Here is a 19,020-nt window from a genome sequence, read left to right on the forward strand (position 1 = left end):
CACAACGCTGACAGAAACAAAAGCATTCCGACGCACAGCTTCCATCATGGGTTCCTCGGCGGCTGCAGCTCGAGCTCTCCGGCTCTCTGCGCGCTGCGCCCGGACTCTACCGGCGGTGCAGGCCGGTACGGAGCTGCGCCACCGGGTCTCTGCTGACAGAAGAAGCTATACCGTCCAGGCGGCCGCTGAGGCGGGGAAGCTGAAGAGCATCGACGACCTGCCCGGACCCAGTCTGCCCACCACTCTGTACTGGTTGTTCGTCAAAGGATATGCGGACAAGGGCCACTTACTGCAGGTCAAAGAAACAAAGTTATTCTTCATTTGAGGCTCATTCTCTGTTTCTCGTTACGTGTGACGTCATTTACTTCACTGATAAGAACCGCAGCAGCTTTAAAAAGCCAGTTGGATGTTTGTTCGAGTTTATTATCTGTATTATGGAGATTAGATAACAGCACGTGAGTGATCGATTCTGTTATGTAACGTTCCACGTCGTATTGAAGTAATACTCGTTTCGTATCATTAGTGTATCAGCCTAGAATGTCACAGTGTTTGTGCAGTATTGACTCCATTCATTTGTAGGATTTGTTGTAATATTTCCACAGAAACTTCAACAGAAAACTTTGCAGATACAGTAACTGTGTTCCAACAAAATCTAAATGTACGAAAATATAAAACAAAAACCAGCAAATAAATGTAATTAAGACATTCAAATAAGTCAACTTGTCATTGCACAGACTGGTCAGAGATACATGTTGACATGATACACGCTTCTGTCACGTGTTGCTGCAGAAACGTTACAGATGTGGAAGAAGGATTGAGAACATTTATATGTGTAAAAGTAGGAATAAGAAGTTATTTCTAAATGAACAACATCTGTGGAGCCGAGTGTGCTTCCTCGTTCATTGATACTTTAAGTACTCGGCTCCTTTAAACTGAATCAACTCTGCGTTCCACACACTGATGTTTGTTCTTTCAGGTTGTGCAGAGGAATCTTTACGGGCCCATCTGGCGCTCCAGGTTCGGCCTGTTTGAGGTCGTGAACGTGGCGTCTCCGGAGCTCATAGCTCAGGTGCTCCAGCAGGAGGGCCGCTACCCGTCCAGAGCCGAGCTGGCTCACTGGAAGGAGTACCGGGACCTGAGAGGACACGCCTACGGGCTGCATGTGGAGTGAGTGGAGACGGACGAGCGTCCATCTGAAAGGAAAGGTGTTCCCCTCTCGTGTGAAATCTGAAGAAGCTCTTTAACGTTCCAGCACGGGACCGGAGTGGCACCGGATGCGCAGCGTCCTGAACCCCAAGCTGCTGAAGCTGCGGGAGGTGTCGGCCTACGCCCCCATCATCCACCAGGTGATCGGAGATCTGCTGCGCCGCCTCGAGGTCCTCCGAAGTCTCAGCCGGGACCAGGTCACCGTCTCAGATCTGACTTCTGAGCTCCACAAGTTTGGCTTTGAAGGTGGGAGGGTTTGTTCTTCAGCACGCTTGAGTTCTGGGGAACGGGTTGTGACTGGTTTGTCCTCCTGCAGTTATCGTCTCCATCTTGTTTGAGACCAGGTTGGGCTGCCTGCAGGAGGACATTCCGCCGGACACGCTGCGCTTCATCACCGCCGTCAGTGAGATGCTGACGCTGTCCGAGACCGTGCCCCTCTTCCCCCGCTGGAGCCGCGGCGTCCTCCCCTTCTGGAGGCGCTTCGTTCAGGCCTGGGACGACATGCATGACATCGGTATGACGAGAGAAGGCCCGACGGAGCGGCGCCTGCAGCGCGGGGTCCAAACACGCGTCAGTAAAGAGTTCTGTGTGTTTCCTTCCGGCAGCTCGGACCCTCGTCGACAGCAGGATCGCTGAGATCCAAGCTCAGGTGAGCAGCGGCGAGCCGGCCGAGGGCATGTACCTGACCTACCTGCTGTCCTCCGGCAGGCTGACCAGAGCCGAGGTCTACACCACCCTCACGGAGGTGCTGCTGGGGGGGGTGGACACGGTGAGGGGGGGGCTGGTTCATGCTGCTGGGGGGGGGGGGGGTGGACACGGTGAGGGGGGGGCTGGTTCATGCTGCTGGGGGGGGGGGGGGTGGACACGGTCAGGGGGGGGCTGGTTCATGCTGCTGGGGGGGGGGGTGGACACGGTGAGGGGGGGGCTGGTTCTGGTTCATGCTGCTGGGGGGGGGGTGGACACGGTCAGGGGGGGGCTGGTTCATGCTGCTGGGGGGGGGGGGGGGTGGACACGGTGAGGGGGGGGCTGGTTCTGGTTCATGCTGCTGGGGGGGGGGGGTGGACACGGTCAGGGGGGGGCTGGTTCATGCTGCTGGGGGGGGGGGGGGGGTGGACACGGTGAGGGGGGGGGCTGGTTCTGGTTCATGCTGCTGGGGGGGGGGGGGGGTGCGTGCGTGCGCGCGCGTGTGTCGGTTGGGCCCTGAGGACAGAAGCTGAAGCTGAATTGGGAACGTGTCAGTTAGAAGCAGCAGGAACAGGGTGTTGTGGGGCTGCTGCGCCTCACAGCTGGTCTGGCTGCATTCCCCAACAGGTCCAGGCTGGTTGCTGGTTGCTGGTTGCTGGTTGCTGGTTGCTGGTTGCTGGTTGCTGGTTGCACCTGCAGCTCTGAGGCGGGATCATTCTAACATTGTTTGACTGGAACTTACAGATTGTGCCAACTTGGAACAACACCAACGTCTGGGTCGATGAATAAGAGCTACACTGTGTACTGTGTGTATATTTGTGTATCGTCAGCTGTTCATCTCGAGCTGAAACATCTCAACATCTGTTGTGGTGACGTCTCCAGCCCCTCAGCCTGTGATGGCCCATGCTCTCTGCTTCCTCCCAGACCTCCAACACCCTGTCGTGGGCCTTGTACCGCCTGGCGAGGGACCGCGGGGCCCAGGACCGGCTGTACGGGGAGGTGAGCGCCGTGTGTCCCGACAGACGGGAGCCAATCGCAGAGGACCTGAGCAGGATGCCGTACCTGAAGGCCGTGATCAAGGAGACGTTACGGTGAGGAGCACACGCGCATGTTGTGGATGAAGAGGAGCAGCATGCTGCAGCCCGCCTGCCTCTGACTCGCTGTGTTTCTCCTCCAGCCTTTATCCCGTGGTGCCTGGAAACGGACGCGTTGTCTCGGAGGACGAGGTGCTCGTGGGGAACTACAGGTTCCCGAAGAAGGTATGAGAGCAGATCCAGGATCTGATGCTCCTCCGACCTTAAAGCTCATAACAAGACAAGTTCAACTCTCTTCCTCCAGACTCAGTTCCAGCTGTGTCACTACGCCACCTGTCACGATGAAGATCAGTTCTTGGACGCGGAGGTCTTCGCCCCGGCGCGCTGGCTCCGCGCCGGGGCGCCGGGCTTCTACCGCCACCACCCGTACAGCTCCCTCCCCTTCGGGGTGGGCGTGCGGGCCTGTGTGGGGAAGAGGGTGGCGGAGATGGAGATGTTCTTCACTCTGTCCAGGGTGAGAGACGGGACGCGCCGGTCCAGATGACACTCGGCCTGCTTCTTGGTCAACGTTGAGTATTTGATGCACACATTTGAGTGACTTCTGTCTTCCCGTGTCCTCTTCCAGCTCATGCAGCACTACGAGGTCCGGCCCGAACCCGGCGCTCCGGTCGTGGAGCCGAGAACTCGGAGCCTGCTGGTCCCGTCCGCGCCCATCAACCTGCGCTTCCTGCCCCGGGCCTGAGGAGGCGCCGCTGAGCCGAGCAGCAGGTGTTGACGATGATCACAGGTGTGCAGCTCCTGCTGCTTTGAGTGGAGGAGCTGCACACCTGTGCACCGGCTGCTCTGTCACTGGATGAACACGTGGAGCAGCATGTGGAGGCTCCTGTGTGTTCAGCACACAAATCCTTCATTTGAATGAATAACACTCAATGTGCCCTCCACTGTTTCACTGATTTGTTTATTTCTGTTGCTTATTCGTGATTTCATAACTCTATTATTTTAAAGTAGCCATCGGCTGATGTGTCAGTTCAGTGCTAGCTGGTGTGAAACATAATCTGTGATGTTCTCATGACTAATAAAACTCTCCTCTCTGGGACTGACTGGATCTATGTCGTCATTGTTCAATAAAGTTTCTGTTGCAGAAGAGATGCAGGCCGTACTCTCGTTCTGTTTCATTGATCTGATTCCATTCATCGAAGATATGAAATACATTTGTGAGCAAAGCATTGTGGGTCATCAGTTGTAAACGGGTGACGTGTGCAGCCTCTTCAGGACAGAGAGTGACGTCACTGGTACGGAACATCCTTCAAACATGAACATCAACCAGAGAACACGATGAACCGCCAGGCTGTCCTCCGCGTCTGCTTTATTACTTTGAAGTTCAAACATCTCCACTTCCGGTGGTCCTAACCTTGAGTAGCTCGACGCGCTCATCTCATCTCCCTCTGCGCGCGTGAGCACGTCGTGCGTCAGCCGCGCGCGCTGCAAAAGATGTGAACGTTCAGGAGACGGAGTGTGACTTCATTTCTCCTCAACACTTCACGTGATTCAGAAGATGTCGAGTCTGGACTCGACATCTTCTGCAGCGGAGGCCACTTCTTCACGCGCCGCGTTACCGCGAGGCTGCTCCATCCGCCCGCTCATCCGGGCTGCGGTCTGGATGAGCCGTCACGTCATTTCATTCGCGCACATAGATCTGCTTTTTATCCGACATGTAATCCGGCGGTTTCCTCTCTTCCAGCCCGGTGCATGTGCGTTTCTCCTCACGGAGGACTAGTTGGGGATCCACCGGGGAAACACGGACCTCCACGCCGACGACAATGCACCCAAGTCGGGGAAGAAAACGTTGAAAATGATCGGTGTTTCCGGTTCAGGAGGCTTCTTTTGGCACCATGTGAGCGCGGACGAGGCGCGTCAACCTGCCGGGGATGATGGTGAGTGGCCTGTTTATACGCGCACGGTGCGTCTCTTTTGTCTCAGACACGCACGCACACGCGCACACACACACACACACACACACACCTGCTGTCAAACACGACGAACAGAGGAGTTCACGTGCGAGCGGAGCGCTGTGCTCGATGCTGGGATTGAGGTCAGCTGGCTGCGCGTGATGGCCGCTGAGGTCGCTGATGTCTGACCCGGGTGGTCGCATCTGGGTCGATCATCCTGTCAGAGGCGGTGGCTTCTCATTGTCGCAGATGGATGGACGCGTGAGTAGATGTGTTTACGCGTATGTCTGGAGTTTGACTTCTCCCAGAGGTCCCTGAAGGGAGCACTGTCCACGTCACGTGTCTGTGGTTCAGTGTAGAAGGTGTTGATCAAAGATTCTACTCAAATCTAGAATTAGAGCTCTGCAGACACGAGATCAGTCAGTCGACTGATTGACTGAGATGTGATGAAGCTTCATTGCTTTAAAGTGAGGAGACGTGAGAGATGGAGGAATGTGTTCTTCTGCAGGTGTGTGTGTGTGTGTGTGTGTGTGTGTGTGTGTGTGTGTGCGCGCGCGCGCATCATGACTCAAAGAAAAGCAACAGCAGGTGATGTGTGCAGCATTACACGTTCATTCTGTTTCCTTTCACGTGTGTTTAAATCAGCTGGTGTCTGCTTTACATGCTTAAAGTACTCCTGAACATTGTTATCATCTCAGTATTTGTTACCTTTGAACCAGAACTGCACGTGTACCAGACGTGTATTATAACAATGAAGCGCTTCAGCTGTTGATGGGAACACACACACACACACACACACACACACACGTTGCATTCTCATGGTTCATTTGTGTCTGTCTGAGAATCTGCATGCCAGAGTTTCCCACGAGGCGTTCAGGGTCCCGTGCTCAGCAGCGATGAGGCTCATCAGAGTGTGAGACCAGCAGTGAGCTGCAGGCTGCTGAAGGCCAGATGTTCACATTTCTCATTTGAACATCCTCGCATCCTCACTGGCTTCAGCTTCTCCTCCCCGGGAACAAACATCATTGATATTCCCGAGTGTCTCCCTCAGACAGAGGACAGAGGACAGAGGACAGAGGACAGAGAGCTGGCCGGGGACGTCCGGCCACACTGAGCAGCGTCAACACTGCTCATCACAGAGGAGGCTGTGTTCCAATGAATGGAACATGCTGCTGCAGGTCTGATGACACCTGAGAGGTGTGTGTGTGTGTGTGTGTGTGTGTGTGTGTGTGTGTGTGTGTGTGTGTGTGTGTGTGTGTGTGTGTGTGTGTGTGTGTGTGTGTGTGTGTGTGTGTGTGTGTGTGTGTGTGTGTGTGTGTGTGTGTGTGTGTGTGTGTGTGAGATGACCCGATCACACATTTAATCAGAGGTAGAGATGGAAATGAGCTTCTCCAGTCATGTTGACTGAATGTCGTTGGGTTTTGACTGTTTTACTGAAGTTGTGATTATTTTTAAAGACTCATTTATTTTGTCGAGAGCCACGTTTACGATGCTGCGCTCTCAGCAGTCTGTTGGGGTGAAAACAGAGTCCAACGTGACAAAGACCTCAGTGTCCTCCTCCTCCTCCTCCTCCTCCTCCTCCTCTTCTCAACGCTTCCCCGTCGGCAGATTCTCCACATTCCGTCCAATCGGAGGAAGTGACAGCAGCCTCACGTGGTCTCTGGAAGTGGAGCGGCGGCCTCGTGCGACCCGCTCCGCCGGCGTCTGAGGACGCTCGGCCTCGCGGCGCTCGTGCCTGATCTCCGGCGTCGGGAGTCGGTGGGTGTTTGTGGGAGAGAGAGAGTGAGGACGGTCACATTTGTCAGGTCAGTGATGGAGCTCATCACTTCACATTCTACTCGTCTGAGTCTTTAAGACGCAGCGGCGACTGGATGCAGTGATTCAACGTTATGGATCATCAGCGTTCAGTCGTTTTATAAATGAATGTTCGTGAGAAAGTGGAACTGTGGCAGTTCATTCTGACATTCTAGACCAGGAGATGAGTCAACAATAAAGATGGAGGTGGTTGCAGCGCTACATCAGTTTAAACATGCATTCTATCACAGATGTCAGAAGAACAGGAAGTTAAAGGAATCATTCGTATGTTTCTGTGATTGTGAACCGTTGTTCTCCAGGTTGCACAGAAGCGTTGTGAAGACGAGTTTGTCCTCGTTTTGAATTCTGTGAATCGTTGGAATGCAAATAGATTTGGAAAGCAGCTGAAGTGCAGTGAGTCATGCATCAGGAGGCAGTCACGTAACAGCATGGTGGGAAGGCTGCTGTGAACCAGATGAAACGGCCTCGTCTCATGTTCGGATGCTCTCTCACACGGAAACGCTGTCGTGTTGATGCAGATGGTCTCGTGTGACGTCAACTCTGTGAAAGGATCTTTTCCGTCCTTGTGCTTCTGTTCACTTCAACAGAGACCTTCAGGTTTTAAACCGGTGCTTCGATGAACACACTCGGACCGCACGGTGAAAAGCATCAGCAGCAGATGTCATGAGTCGCGGCGTGATGAAACCTGCACAGAATGAAGCGCTGAGCGTGATCGAGAGACAGAAGCGTGACACAGAATATCACACAGTGAGACTCTTGGAACAGAAGACGTGAGTGTGACTGTGTCAGTGTGCTGATATCGGGACAATGAGGGGAGACGGGTTTGACTTGTTCAGTTCATTGATCCGTCTGCTGTGAGCTCATCATTGCACCTGACCGTCGCCTCCGTCCACCCAAAGCCACGGTCAGTCACACGGCCGCTGTTTGTTCTTCTGCAGACGGTGGAGCAGCCGGTCAGCTGATCGGTACTGAGAGGAAAGAGAGACGGACAAGAGGAAATACAATATAACGTTTCATAGTTATCACAGAAGACGTCATTCTGATCACTCGTCAAAAATCTTTAAGAGGAAAAATTATTTTAATAAACTAAAGTCAATAGATTCTGAAAATAGTTGTGTTTTTTTTGTTATAATTATACAATAAACTAGCAGACTTCTGATTTTGTGCTTGAAATGTTTTCGAAAACATGCAGATTCACTCTGTAATAGTTTATAAATGAAAGGATTTCTATAGGAGCATTTATAACACACAGACACACACACACACACACACGAACACATTCAGAGGGAACAGACGGGGCCACTGATTGGCTCTCACACTGTTGCTATGGGAGTTTAAGCTGCTCCTCCATTGGTCAGGTTTCGGACCGACCGACTGGTCTCTCAGCATCCCTCCGTTGTTGTGGCAACAGACAGGAAGCAGGAGGAGAACACGGTGTTGTTGCTGCTGATTCGGACAGCAGAAGAAGAAACGTGTCTGTTGTCTATTCTCGCTCTGTCTCTCTGTCTCTGTCTCTCTGTCTCTCTGTCTCATCCATCTGCAAACATAAAAACTGCACGTTGTGTATCTGCAGTACAAACCGGCTTAGTGTTCTCACACACACACACACACACACACACACACACACACACACACACACACACACACACAGGGTCACCCGGCTAATCCTCCACCAAAAGATGATTATTAATATGACTTGTGTCTGAAAGTGAGTGTTCTGCGGCTTTATTCATCAGCCTCTTCCTGCTGTCTGGTTCTATTCTGTTTCTGTTCAAATGCTTCCGTCAACAGGTTCTCTCAGTTCTGCCGCTGTATCATAAAATCAACTTTTATTGTTTTATTTACTGAACAAAGGAGACAGAACGCGTTAATTCGTAGGATTTTCGGTGTATTTGCATATTTCTGACAGAGCCAGGCTAGCTGTTTCCCCCCGTTTGCAGTCTTTATGCTAAGCTAAGCTAATCGCTATGAGGAGTGGCAGCCAAGTCCTGGAAGGAGAAGGTACTGAAGGAAGTAGGATGAGAGGGAGAAGGAAACAAAAGAAGAGAGAAGGAATTCCACCGCCACGCTGAGCTCAGCCGAGACGAGAGCACGGGAACAGCTTTTCTGACCTAACAATAGTACCGTCTTACATAACACATGATGCATGCATCCCTTCAGTGTGTTCCTTCAGGATCTCAGTGTTTTAGCAGAGGGATGGGGGGATGCCTAACTGTGTGTGCAGACACGAAACAAGACCTGCTCTACTCTGCTGCTGCTGAAAGCCACTTCATCAACGGGTTTCCCTGTTGATCCTTTGGATCAGGCTGCTTTAAATCACATGAACCTGCAACGCGTAGTTCAGACTCTACCAGCAGTGAAACGATTGCTTTCCAGTCGTCTGTTGTCTTCAATCAACATGCAGACACTTTGTCAAACTTCGATGTTATGAATGTCATGATGGTGCATTCGAGGACTCTCCCTCCTCCAGGATGAGAGAGCTCTGCCTTCGTCCATGACGATCTCTTCAAATGGACAAAGGTTCATGTTGTGAAGTGGTTTCTCTGAAGGTTTTGATCAGATACTCGCTGTAATAACAGCCCCTGTTGAGTCAGTTACGTCCTCCTCTGTCCTCAGGTGAAACCATGTGGCTGTGTGGTGCTCCCTAGCCTCCCGCCTGGTCACCCCTCCTCCCCCCCCACCTCCTCTCCCCTTCCTCCTCTCTCCTCCTGTTCACCATGACGACCACCCCGGAGATGATGCTGGCCCGGCCCGAGCAGCAGCTGAGTCCGGAGCGCCTGGACGGCTGCGAGGACGTCGGTGGCCGCTACAACGTGGTTCCCTCTGTGGTCTGCTCCATGTGCGGTCTCTTCGGCATCATTTACTGCTTCTTTGGTGAGTCCTGGGTCTGTGCGGTTGATTTACTCATCAAGCTACCACCCTGGTAAGCTTTGTTTCTTCCTCTCATGTCAGGCTACCGCTGCTTCAAAGCGGTGATGTTCCTGACGGGCCTGATGTTCGGCTCTGTCGTCATCTTCATGCTCTGCTACAAGGAGCGCGTTCTGGACACCCAGCTGAGCCTGGAGGCCTCGGCGGGCATCGGCCTGGGCATCGGCACGCTGTGCGGCCTGGTCACAATGCTGGTCCGCAGCGTGGGCCTCTTCATGGTGGGCCTGCTGCTGGGCCTGCTGGTGGCAGTGGCCACCCTGGTGGGCATGGAGGAGCTCACCGACAGCCCGCCGCGCTCCGTCTGGGTGCCCCTGGCCGTGCTGCTTGGCCTGGGCATGCTGTTCGCCGTGCTCACCCTGCAGTGGCAGCGCCTCTTCACCACGCTGTCCACGGCCATGTTCGGTGCAGCGGTCATCACTGTGGCGGTGGACTACTTCGTGGAGCTCTTCGCCCTCGTGCTGTACACGTACGAGCGGCTGAAAGCGGCACCCGGCAAGCCCGTGTGCTGGCTGACGTGGGTGGTGCTCGGGGTGTGGCCTGCCCTCACCCTGCTGGGGGTCATGGTCCAGTGGAAGGTCACCGCTGAGGGATACTCCCATACCAAGGGTGAGGACAACTCGTTTGTTTTTGTTGGACATGTCTCAAACATCTACAAAGCTATTAGCATATGCTAGCTAAGGTCTCCCTCTGCGCTCCACAGTAATCATCAGCCGGCAGCAGAGGAGGATGCAGGTGATGCGGATTCGCCAGCGGGACGATCGCTATCGCAACAAGAAGAAGAAGAAGCAGCACGGCTCCACCTCCAACCATCAGCAGGCCAAGCAGCTTCACACTGAGCCCGCCTACCGCCGCAAGCCCAACCCCATCCGCCGCTACGACACGGACGTCCTGTCGCCGGTGAGGCTCTCGCCTCCTGTCATCTATGGCTGTTGTTTTTTGTGTCTTGCGTCCTGCAATGCCGCTGTGTTTCCGTCTTGAAACCAAACTCTTTCTCTGCTCCTTCCAGAGCTACATCCAGAGTTTCCGAGACCGTCAGGTGCAGGCGCAGCCGATCCCGAGCCGGCCGGCCGGCCGACCGCACACCGCGGTGGACGTGGGCTACGACCGCGGCTCCACGACGCCCCTCGCCGGAGCTGCAGGACCTTCCCTCCGTGTCTGACCAGAGGCCTGAACTCAGAGAGACTCTGCAGTCACACCTGTGCAAGGACAAACGTAATCTGGGTTCAGCCACACCCCTAAGAATGGAAATATATTCAGGGCTGGATTTACCCAAAATGCAAAACATGTTTCACCCTTTACTCATTACATTTTAGATGATAAAGCCCAGCATTCCTTGTGCTACCTGCTGGAGCAATCAGTGTGGTGCAGAGGCTTGGTTGACCTCTTTTTCACTGTCTTTCAGTCGATTCAAATGCACAAATGCATGCATGCACTTACACCGCAGCTACAATCCTAAGGGCTGGGTGGAAACCCGAAGGAGCCTGCTGCACCTGGACCCGGCCTGTTTGGCACCATCTCAAGTCGAACCAGATCAGGGATCTCAGTTTCAGTGCAAAACCGCCTCAGGTTCAAACACAGGCATCCATTGAAGACTCTAAACACAACCTTGCTGTCGTTTCTACTGCTGTTGATGGTGCAGAAGCAACGAGTCCCTCAGCCTGTAGGCGTCCAACACAGATTCATGTATCGAGGGAAGTAGGGCCTAAAATGCAAAGCGGGATCTTTTATTTGCTTTCTGGACTACAAACAAATCCTCCTTGAAATGGGGAGGGACGTCTTTGAAGAGGGGAAACCCTTCGTCCCCCGTGGTGCTGGACGATCCGCGTCTTCAAGCTTCAGACTGCTCTCCGACGGCCGGGGGTCTGTTTCAACGGGCGCCTTGCCCCTCTGTGGACTGTACCACTCTGCAGCAGGAGGGGGGTTCCTGGCAGGTCTCCCATCGATGGCTTGTTTTTGCATTAAATGTGAAGGACTTTTCAGGCGGGTAGCCATAGAGCTACAACAAGCAGGGTCAAATCATGTTGTGGGAGTGGAGTTGGCTTGTTGGCGTCACAGATGCCGGGTATATGAGGAGCCACATTTACACTGGCACCTCCTCACGGTTCGGAAACCACAATCCCTGATTATTGTACAACCTGAACTTCATCCCAGCCTGTTTCCTCCAAGAGATGATGTAAGATGCTGAGCGGCGTAGCTGAAAGACATGTCTGCCAGTGCGTGGAAGGGCCACACACTGCTCTGGCAGAAGAAGCTAAAAGTCTTCCATGAATCTCAAAGCGAGCAGGATAATGTTTAGTGACATTATCAATGAGTCCCGGCTGAGATGCCAGTGTGAATGAGGCTCAGCGAGTCTGGATGGGAACATGGACGAGTGGCCATACCAGCCTGTACTCGGACCAACAACTCCTTCCATCGTGTGCGCTGGTTTCCTTCATGTGGGACAACAGAACAGTTCTGTCACCAGTGAAATGTGAATACTTTCCCGTCTTTACCTTTTGATAGTTAAAGCAAGCAGATGTGGGGGAGGGGGGGCGTATGGTGCGTTTTTATTCATCCGTCGGAAACAGAAGTGCATGACCTCACCCCGACCCGCCCTCATGTCCACAAACACAGCAGCACCAACCTGCTCTCTGGTTCTATCACTCCATCTCAACTCGCTTTCTTCTCTTCACACTCTAAATGGTTCTCAGTGGGATGTGTTTATTTTCAGATGTATTTATTTCTGTGCCACGTCATCGCTGTAGGCCAGTAACTCATGCTTTTGTTAAGAACTTTAATTCTGACTCATTATTAAAGCATGTGTTCTTATGGGCCTGTATCTGATCTGTGAGTCGTCTTTCAACTCAAAGACATGCAGACATCAGCTGGAACATCAACCCACTTTATTAGCAAATAATATTTAAAAGTCACAAAAGCTTTTGTCTCCTGAAAGCAGCCGCTCCTCCTCCTCCTCCTCCTCCTCCTCCTCCTCCTCCAGTATCTCTAGCTTCATCTCCTCCATCTTCTCCTCTTTGTCTGCACACTCATACTCTCTGATTGGACAGAACTGTGACTGAGCTTGAGGAACAGGACAGAAGCTGCTGTGTTTGGAGGAAACCAGAAGAAGAAGAACAACCTGGACTGAAGATGTGGGTTCGGATCCGTCTGCACACTTTTCGTGGTAAGAAATGAGACGCAAAAGCAGAGGACTGATGTGAAACAGATTGAAGTTAAATTGCAGGTCAGGAGGTTTGTGCAGCACCAGAGTATTTCATTTTGTCGACCGTTTGAAAAGCTTTTCCTCTTTTTACCTCTTCAGAAAGAGATAAGAGACAGTGTCGCGTGTCTCCACGCTGGTGGGACAGGATGTTTGGACGTCTCGATGTTTGGACGTCTCGATGTTTGGACGTCTCGATGTTTGGACGTCTCGATGTTTGGACGTCTCGATGTTTGGACGTCTGGATGTTTGGACGTCTGGACGTTTGGACGTTTAGACGTTTGGATGTTTGGATGTTTGGATGTTTGGACGTTTGGATGTTTAGATGTTTGGACGTCTGGATGTTTGGATGTCTGGATGTCTGGATGTTTGGATGTCTGGACGTTTGGATGTTTAGATGTTTGGATGTTTGGATGTTTGGATGTTTGGACGTTTGGATGTTTAGATGTTTGGACGTCTGGATGTTTGGATGTCTGGATGTTTGGATGTCTGGACGTTTGGATGTTTAGATGTTTGGATGTTTGGACGTTTGGATGTTTGGATGTTTGGACGTTTGGATGTTTAGATGTCTGGACGTTTGGATGTTTAGATGTTTGGACGTCTGGATGTTTGGATGTCTGGACGTCTGGATGTCTGGACGTTTGGATGTTTAGATGTTTAGATGTTTGGATGTTTGGATGTTTGGATGTTTGGATGTTTGGACGTTTGGATGTTTAGATGTTTGGACGTCTGGATGTTTGGACGTTTGGATGTCTGGATGTTTGGATGTCTGGACGTTTGGATGTTTAGATGTTTGGATGTTTGGATGTTTGGATGTTTGGACGTTTGGACGTTTGGATGTTTGGACGTTTGGACGTTTGGATGTTTGGATGTCTGGACGTTTGGATGTTTAGATGTTTGGACGTCTGGATGTTTGGATGTCTGGACGTCTGGATGTCTGGACGTTTGGATGTTTAGATGTTTGGATGTTTGGACGTTTGGACGTCTGGATGTTTGGATGTCTGGACGTCTGGACGTCTGGACGTTTGGATGTTTAGATGTTTGGACGTTTGGATGTTTAGATGTTTGGACGTCTGGATGTTTGGATGTCTGGACGTCTGGATGTTTGGATGTCTGGACGTTTGGATGTTTAGATGTCTGGACGTTTGGATGTTTAGATGTTTGGATGTTTGGACGTCCGGACGTCTGGACGTTTGGATGTTTAGATGTTTGGACGTCTGGATGTTTGGATGTCTGGACGTTTGGATGTTTAGATGTCTGGACGTTTGGATGTTTGGATGTCTGGACGTTTGGATGTTTAGATGTCTGGACGTTTGGATGTTTGGATGTCTGGACGTTTGGATGTTTAGATGTCTGGACGTTTGGATGTTTAGACGTTTGGATGTTTGGATGTTTGGACGTTTGGACGTCCGGACGTCTGGACGTTTGGATGTTTAGATGTTTGGATGTTTAGATGTTTGGACGTCTGGATGTTTGGATGTCTGGACGTCTGGATGTTTGGATGTCTGGACGTCTGGATGTTTGGATGTCTGGACGTTTGGATGTTTAGATGTCTGGACGTTTGGATGTTTAGATGTTTGGACGTTTGGATGTTTGGATGTTTGGACGTTTGGACGTCTGGACGTTTGGATGCACTCTTCAGCTCAACTAGTCGCTGCATGTTGTTCGGGTGTGTTTTACCTCCGGAGTAATGTGAACATGACATCAAACACAATATCGTGTGTGTTCTCATCTCCCTGGGCTTCCTCAACAGCAGGAGAGACGCTGTGAGCTGACGGCTGATATAAACATCTCTTCATCGTTTTCAGACTCTCCTCTTCTTCCTCCCTCTCTCGTTCTTCAGGACTATATAAGGCTGGTTCCTGTGGTGGAACAGTGATGCATCTGGAGGAATAAGAAGTAAACGAATATGAGTAACAAAGACAGACAGAGAGAGGTCTTTGGATACAAATATGAATAAAGTAAAATCAGAGAGAAAGAGCATGCTATTATATTTACTAGAAATGAGTGCATGATCACGCTACTTGTTCTGCACTTCTGGTTAGATGCTAAACTGCAGTGTTTGTCCACAATATAAATATAATAAATATATATAAATACATCTACAATAACTAAATACATATCTCATGCTTCTTCAGTTTCTCTTTGTGGGGAGGGACAGGAAGGTAAAGGTGGAAATCAAGACAGGTGAAAAATGTGTGTGGGCTTGTGAAAAATCAATCGGTTGTAATTACACCGCCTGGCCGCCGGAGGTCACTGTTGCGCTGTGGCTGGAATAAAGCAGCGCCTGCCTCTCTTTCGGTCTGCAGTCAGCAGATCTCTATCCGCCTGTCATTACTTTGCCGTTGCACCTTGAGTTCACAGTTTGACAGTGCAATTAATGCAGGTAAGTGCCATAAAAAAATGATTATTGTCGCTGCGGTATGTGGAGGTGTTGCTCCTTCACACAGAGCTGCTTTGACTTTGACCAGCGGAGGAAGAGAAGCGGAGAAGAAGAGCCAGAGAGTTCGAGTTGCAGGTCAGCTAGCAAAGGTTAGCGTCCTTTATCGGACAACCTATGGCTTTAGCGTAATAATGACAATTTTATCACTAATTAGAATTTGCTACTCATTGTCTTATTGTACATATAAATCTGGCCTTATTGAAAGTAGAGAAGGAAAGATTTGAATCTTGCGATTAGTGTCCGAAGTTGTAACTATAGCCGGCTAGCTGCTAGCTTAGCTGTCTATGCTAACTTGTGCAACTCTATTTCTCCTTCGTGCTCTTTCTTTCTCCAGTCTTTGATCATGAAGAGCTCCAAAGAGGCCGTGCAGTCAGCAGCCAAAGAGTTCCTTCAGTTTGTGAACAGAGGGGTGTCTCCATACCACGGTACCGTCTGCACACTAATACTCCTTAGTCTGTGTGAAACTCACCAGTGGACTGAAGTAAAAGTACAAATACCACATTGGTAAAAAGTACTACATTCAGAACCTTACTTCCTGTCAGTAAAAGTATTGATTGTGCAGTAAAATGTCAGTGGTGAGAACAAAGCATGTGTTTGCATGAAGAAGGTGCTGAGTCGAGACTTTCGTCAGGTTAGCAGCTGACTTTGAGCTTTAGATAAGATAAGTTTCTGCAGATGAATCAGATGTTTCATAACGTCTCCTATCGCTGCACTGTGACCTGTAGTTCCACACGGAGAGTCTTCAATGAGCAATAAAAGAGACGATAAAACATTTAAAAAACAAATCAATATGAAGCATCTTCTGGTCAGAGGAGCAAAGACTTCCACAGCCGTTCAGTTAGTGTTGAAAAGTGATTGAGGCAGACCGGTGGAACTCCTTCCAGCTTCAATGAAACATGACTGACTTTTAGAAAACCAATGAACGTCTCTGACAGACCGTGGTGTTGTCTCTTCTGTTCGTCCCGGTAGTGGTTGAAGAATGCAAGCGGCGTCTGCTGCAGGCCGGCTTCATCGAGCTGAAGGAGTCTGAGAAGTGGGACATCAAGCCGTCCAGCAAGGTGGGTTCATGGTCCTCTGTAAGGGGAGCCTCACATTAGCTGCACATGCTTTCTTGTAGAATAACACTTACATCCCGTCCTCTGCTCTCTTCAGTACTTTGTGACCAGGAACTTCTCCAGCCTCATCGCCTTCGCTGTGGGCGGACGCTTCCTGCCAGGAAACGGCTTCTCCATGATCGGCGCCCACACAGACAGCCCCTGCCTCAGGGTGAGAGCCCGCCCACGTCCACCTGTCAATCACAATCTCACGCTTCCTTGCATCTCTAGGAAGCAGCGAGGATGCTCTCCTCGTTTGTAAACTCCTCTGCTGCCAAAGCTCAACAGAACGGAGAAGCAGTTCAGACGAGAGAGACTCTCAGCGTCTCCCTCTCATGTTTGAGCTGAAGAACCTCTTCTTTTATCAGATCGTTCCATTTGATGCTGTCTTTGTGCTTCAGGTGAAGCCGAGGTCCAAGAGGACCAAGCAGGGCTGTCTGCAGGTCGGGGTGGAGTGCTACGGCGGCGGCATCTGGAGCACCTGGTTCGACCGTGACCTGACCATCGCCGGCCGCGTCATGGTCAAGGTACCACGGTCATAGTTACCAGCATTTAGCTTAGCTTCAGCACAAAGTCTTTGGGTTTACTGCGAGATCTTTCTGACGTGCGTGTCCTCCTCCAGACCGACGGCCGGCTGGTTCACCGGCTGTTTCACGTGGCCAGGCCGCTGCTCAGGATCCCTCACCTGGCCATCCACCTGCAGAGAGACGTCAACGACTCCTTCGGCCCCAACAAGGAGAACCACCTGTAAGCATGGACGCTCGGGGGTTAACTCAAGGACTATTCTACATGTTGAGTTCAGAGACGAGAATAGAAACATGACAGCAGACTGTGGTAGATATTAAATAAATAGAAAGTGTGGAAACAAGCAGAGTGCCACAAAAACATCACAATATTCAACCTGCTTATTATCAACATTAATATTGAGACGAGCTTGACCGTGGAGTTTGTGCCAACTCTGTTGTGTTCATGTATTTGTGTTTCTCAGCGTGCCGATCATCGCCACCGTGGTCCAGGAGGAGCTGGAGACGGGCTGTGCATCCTCCGGAGACGCCAGCTGTGCTGTCAACACGGTAAAACGGACACATCTGGAGAACTGCACATCCAGGAATGTCGTCTCTGTCGGCCTCACTGTCTCTTGTGGCTGATTTTCGACCGAATTTGAGAGTTTGTGTTGCACCGTCCCTGTGCAGGCGGAGAAGCACCACCCAGCGCTGGTGAAGGTGCTGTGTTCAGAGCTGGGCGTGGAGCCTGAAGCCCTGCTGGACTTTGAGCTCTGTCTGGCCGACACTCAGCCCGCGGTGAGTCGTCGAGTAATCCATTGACTTCCTGTCATCTCTTATATTCGTGAACAATGCAGAAGAAGTTCTATTACAATGGTTTCATGAGCGGATTTGATTGGACTGTTTCTGCTCGTCGTGTTCTTCTTCTCTTGCCTCTGCAGGCGTTGGGAGGAGTGTACGAAGAGTTCATCTACTCTGCTCGTCTGGACAACCTGCACAGCTGCTACTGCGCGCTGCAGGTCAGACTCCAGCTTCTCTTGACTCCTTTAGTCTGTTTTCATCACGTCTAACCACATCAGTGCTTCTCTCTCTGCCCGTCAGGGGCTGCTGGAGTCGTGCTCGGGAGACTCTCTGGACAAAGACCCCAACGTCCGCATGATCACTCTGTACGACAACGAAGAGGTGGGTGTGGTCTCGTGTCTCCTGAGCAGCTTGTATGTGTGATTGTTGTGTCATCTTGAAAAGCAACAGACTTCAGTGTGTGTGTGTGTGTGTGTGTGTGTGTGCAGGTGGGGTCAGAGAGCGCTCAGGGGGCTCAGTCCAACCTGACGGAGCTCATCCTCAGCCGCCTCTCCTCTTCCGCCTCCAACCTCACCGCCTTCCAGCAGGCGGCGCCGCTCTCCTTCATGATCAGCGCCGACATGGCGCACGCCGTGCACCCCAACTACCAGTCAGTCGTTCAACACTCTCCATTACATCTGTTCTATTGGACACATTCATTTTATATACATATATTGTGTTCTTTAATATTTGGGATTTTTACAGTTAAAGATTCAATCCAAGAAATTAAAGTTTCTTAAAGAAAGAAGTGTCCAATAAACGCTGAGATGTAACGGATGTTAAGAAGAAGCGTCTTCATCTCGTACATTATGTCGTTTCATCATCTCTTGTTTCTGTGCTCGTCTCAGGGAGAAGCACGAGGAGAACCATCGTCCTGCTTTCCACAAGGTGACGAGATTATTTTCATGCATTCATTAGTTTCAAAAGGACAAAATGCAAATATCAGTATTCTGCACCGACGTGATGAAAAACCCACTTCAGATGAATATCACGTTTCTAACGTCCACGTCTTGATTTCAGGGTCCGGTGCTCAAGTTCAACAGCAACCAGCGTTACGCTACAACGGCCGTCACCGCCTCCGTGGTCCGAGAGTTGGCCGGCCGGGTCGGCGTGCCGCTGCAGGTACAGCGTGTGATTCCAGGCGATGCAGAGCTGCACGTCTTCTATGTAATGATGATTCTGACCGACGGTCCGTCCTCCTGCAGGATGTGATGGTCCGTAACGACAGCCCCTGTGGAAGCACCATCGGGCCCATCCTGGCCGCCCGCCTCGGCGTCCCCGTGGTGGACATCGGCTCTCCGCAGCTCTCCATGCACTCCATCAGAGAG

At 51.3% G+C, this 19,020-nt stretch overlaps 3 protein-coding genes across 7 annotated transcripts in view; all 3 read left to right on the plus strand.

Moving 5' to 3' along the window:
- cyp27a2 (cytochrome P450 family 27 subfamily A member 2) lies at nt 1–4,014 on the plus strand. 2 transcript variants are annotated; one of them, XM_079296370.1, is made up of 9 exons: nt 1–295; nt 977–1,167; nt 1,253–1,452; nt 1,523–1,720; nt 1,812–1,975; nt 2,815–2,981; nt 3,068–3,149; nt 3,229–3,438; nt 3,550–4,014. In XM_079296370.1, the coding sequence occupies exons 1-9, from the start codon at nt 47–49 to the stop codon at nt 3,664–3,666; spliced, it is 1,578 nt and encodes a 525-aa protein (XP_079152496.1). In that variant the 5' UTR covers nt 1–46; the 3' UTR covers nt 3,667–4,014. The 2 variants fall into 2 exon arrangements, with proteins under 2 accessions (XP_079152496.1, XP_079152497.1); XM_079296371.1 differs by having other exon boundaries at nt 1,812–1,855.
- A 587-nt stretch (nt 4,015–4,601) lies between these two features.
- Nucleotides 4,602–12,405, plus strand: LOC306797165 (transmembrane protein 198-like). Of its 2 annotated transcripts, none has more exons than XM_079296372.1 (5): nt 4,602–4,858; nt 9,305–9,562; nt 9,641–10,222; nt 10,317–10,513; nt 10,623–12,405. In XM_079296372.1, exons 2-5 carry the CDS (start codon nt 9,406–9,408, stop codon nt 10,773–10,775), a joined length of 1,089 nt encoding a protein of 362 aa, XP_079152498.1. In that variant the 5' UTR covers nt 4,602–4,858; nt 9,305–9,405; the 3' UTR covers nt 10,776–12,405. The 2 variants fall into 2 exon arrangements, with proteins under 2 accessions (XP_079152498.1, XP_079152499.1); XM_079296373.1 differs by lacking the exon at nt 4,602–4,858 and adding an exon at nt 5,273–5,340.
- Nucleotides 12,406–15,077: 2,672 nt separating this feature from the next.
- The window catches only part of dnpep (aspartyl aminopeptidase), a 4,579-nt gene continuing 636 nt past the window's right edge, over nt 15,078–19,020 (plus strand). The window contains exons 1-15 of one of the 3 annotated variants that reach the window (XM_079296451.1): nt 15,120–15,198; nt 15,284–15,330; nt 15,590–15,680; nt 16,225–16,313; nt 16,408–16,521; nt 16,751–16,876; nt 16,972–17,096; nt 17,338–17,422; nt 17,543–17,650; nt 17,794–17,871; nt 17,954–18,034; nt 18,142–18,302; nt 18,541–18,580; nt 18,713–18,814; nt 18,898–19,020. The exon at nt 18,898–19,020 is cut by the window's right edge and continues 45 nt beyond it. In XM_079296451.1, coding sequence (XP_079152577.1) covers nt 15,599–15,680; nt 16,225–16,313; nt 16,408–16,521; nt 16,751–16,876; nt 16,972–17,096; nt 17,338–17,422; nt 17,543–17,650; nt 17,794–17,871; nt 17,954–18,034; nt 18,142–18,302; nt 18,541–18,580; nt 18,713–18,814; nt 18,898–19,020 — 1,314 coding nt within the window. In that variant the 5' untranslated portion in view covers nt 15,120–15,198; nt 15,284–15,330; nt 15,590–15,598. Of the gene's footprint in view, nt 15,199–15,283; nt 15,345–15,589; nt 15,681–16,224; nt 16,314–16,407; nt 16,522–16,750; nt 16,877–16,971; nt 17,097–17,337; nt 17,423–17,542; nt 17,651–17,793; nt 17,872–17,953; nt 18,035–18,141; nt 18,303–18,540; nt 18,581–18,712; nt 18,815–18,897 lie in introns of all 3 variants that reach the window. The other 2 variants (XM_079296450.1, XM_079296449.1) reach the window with 2 other exon arrangements.

This window comes from Melanostigma gelatinosum (genome assembly GCF_949748355.1).
Source record: "Melanostigma gelatinosum genome assembly, chromosome: 24".
Taxonomy (NCBI): domain Eukaryota; kingdom Metazoa; phylum Chordata; class Actinopteri; order Perciformes; family Zoarcidae; genus Melanostigma; species Melanostigma gelatinosum.

Excerpts from the sequence above, each read along its gene's own strand:
- cyp27a2 (XM_079296370.1), top strand. The coding sequence starts at position 47 with ATGGGTTCCTCGGCGGCTGCAGCTCGAGCTCTCCGGCTCTCTGCGCGC. Across the intron at positions 1,976-2,814 it reads TGCTGGGGGGGGTGGACACG|ACCTCCAACACCCTGTCGTG; the intron begins GTGAGGGGGGGG and ends GCTTCCTCCCAG. Across the intron at positions 3,439-3,549 it reads TGTTCTTCACTCTGTCCAGG|CTCATGCAGCACTACGAGGT; the intron begins GTGAGAGACGGG and ends GTCCTCTTCCAG.
- LOC306797165 (XM_079296372.1), top strand. The coding sequence starts at position 9,406 with ATGACGACCACCCCGGAGATGATGCTGGCCCGGCCCGAGCAGCAGCTG. Across the intron at positions 9,563-9,640 it reads CATCATTTACTGCTTCTTTG|GCTACCGCTGCTTCAAAGCG; the intron begins GTGAGTCCTGGG and ends CTCTCATGTCAG. Across the intron at positions 10,514-10,622 it reads ACACGGACGTCCTGTCGCCG|AGCTACATCCAGAGTTTCCG; the intron begins GTGAGGCTCTCG and ends TGCTCCTTCCAG.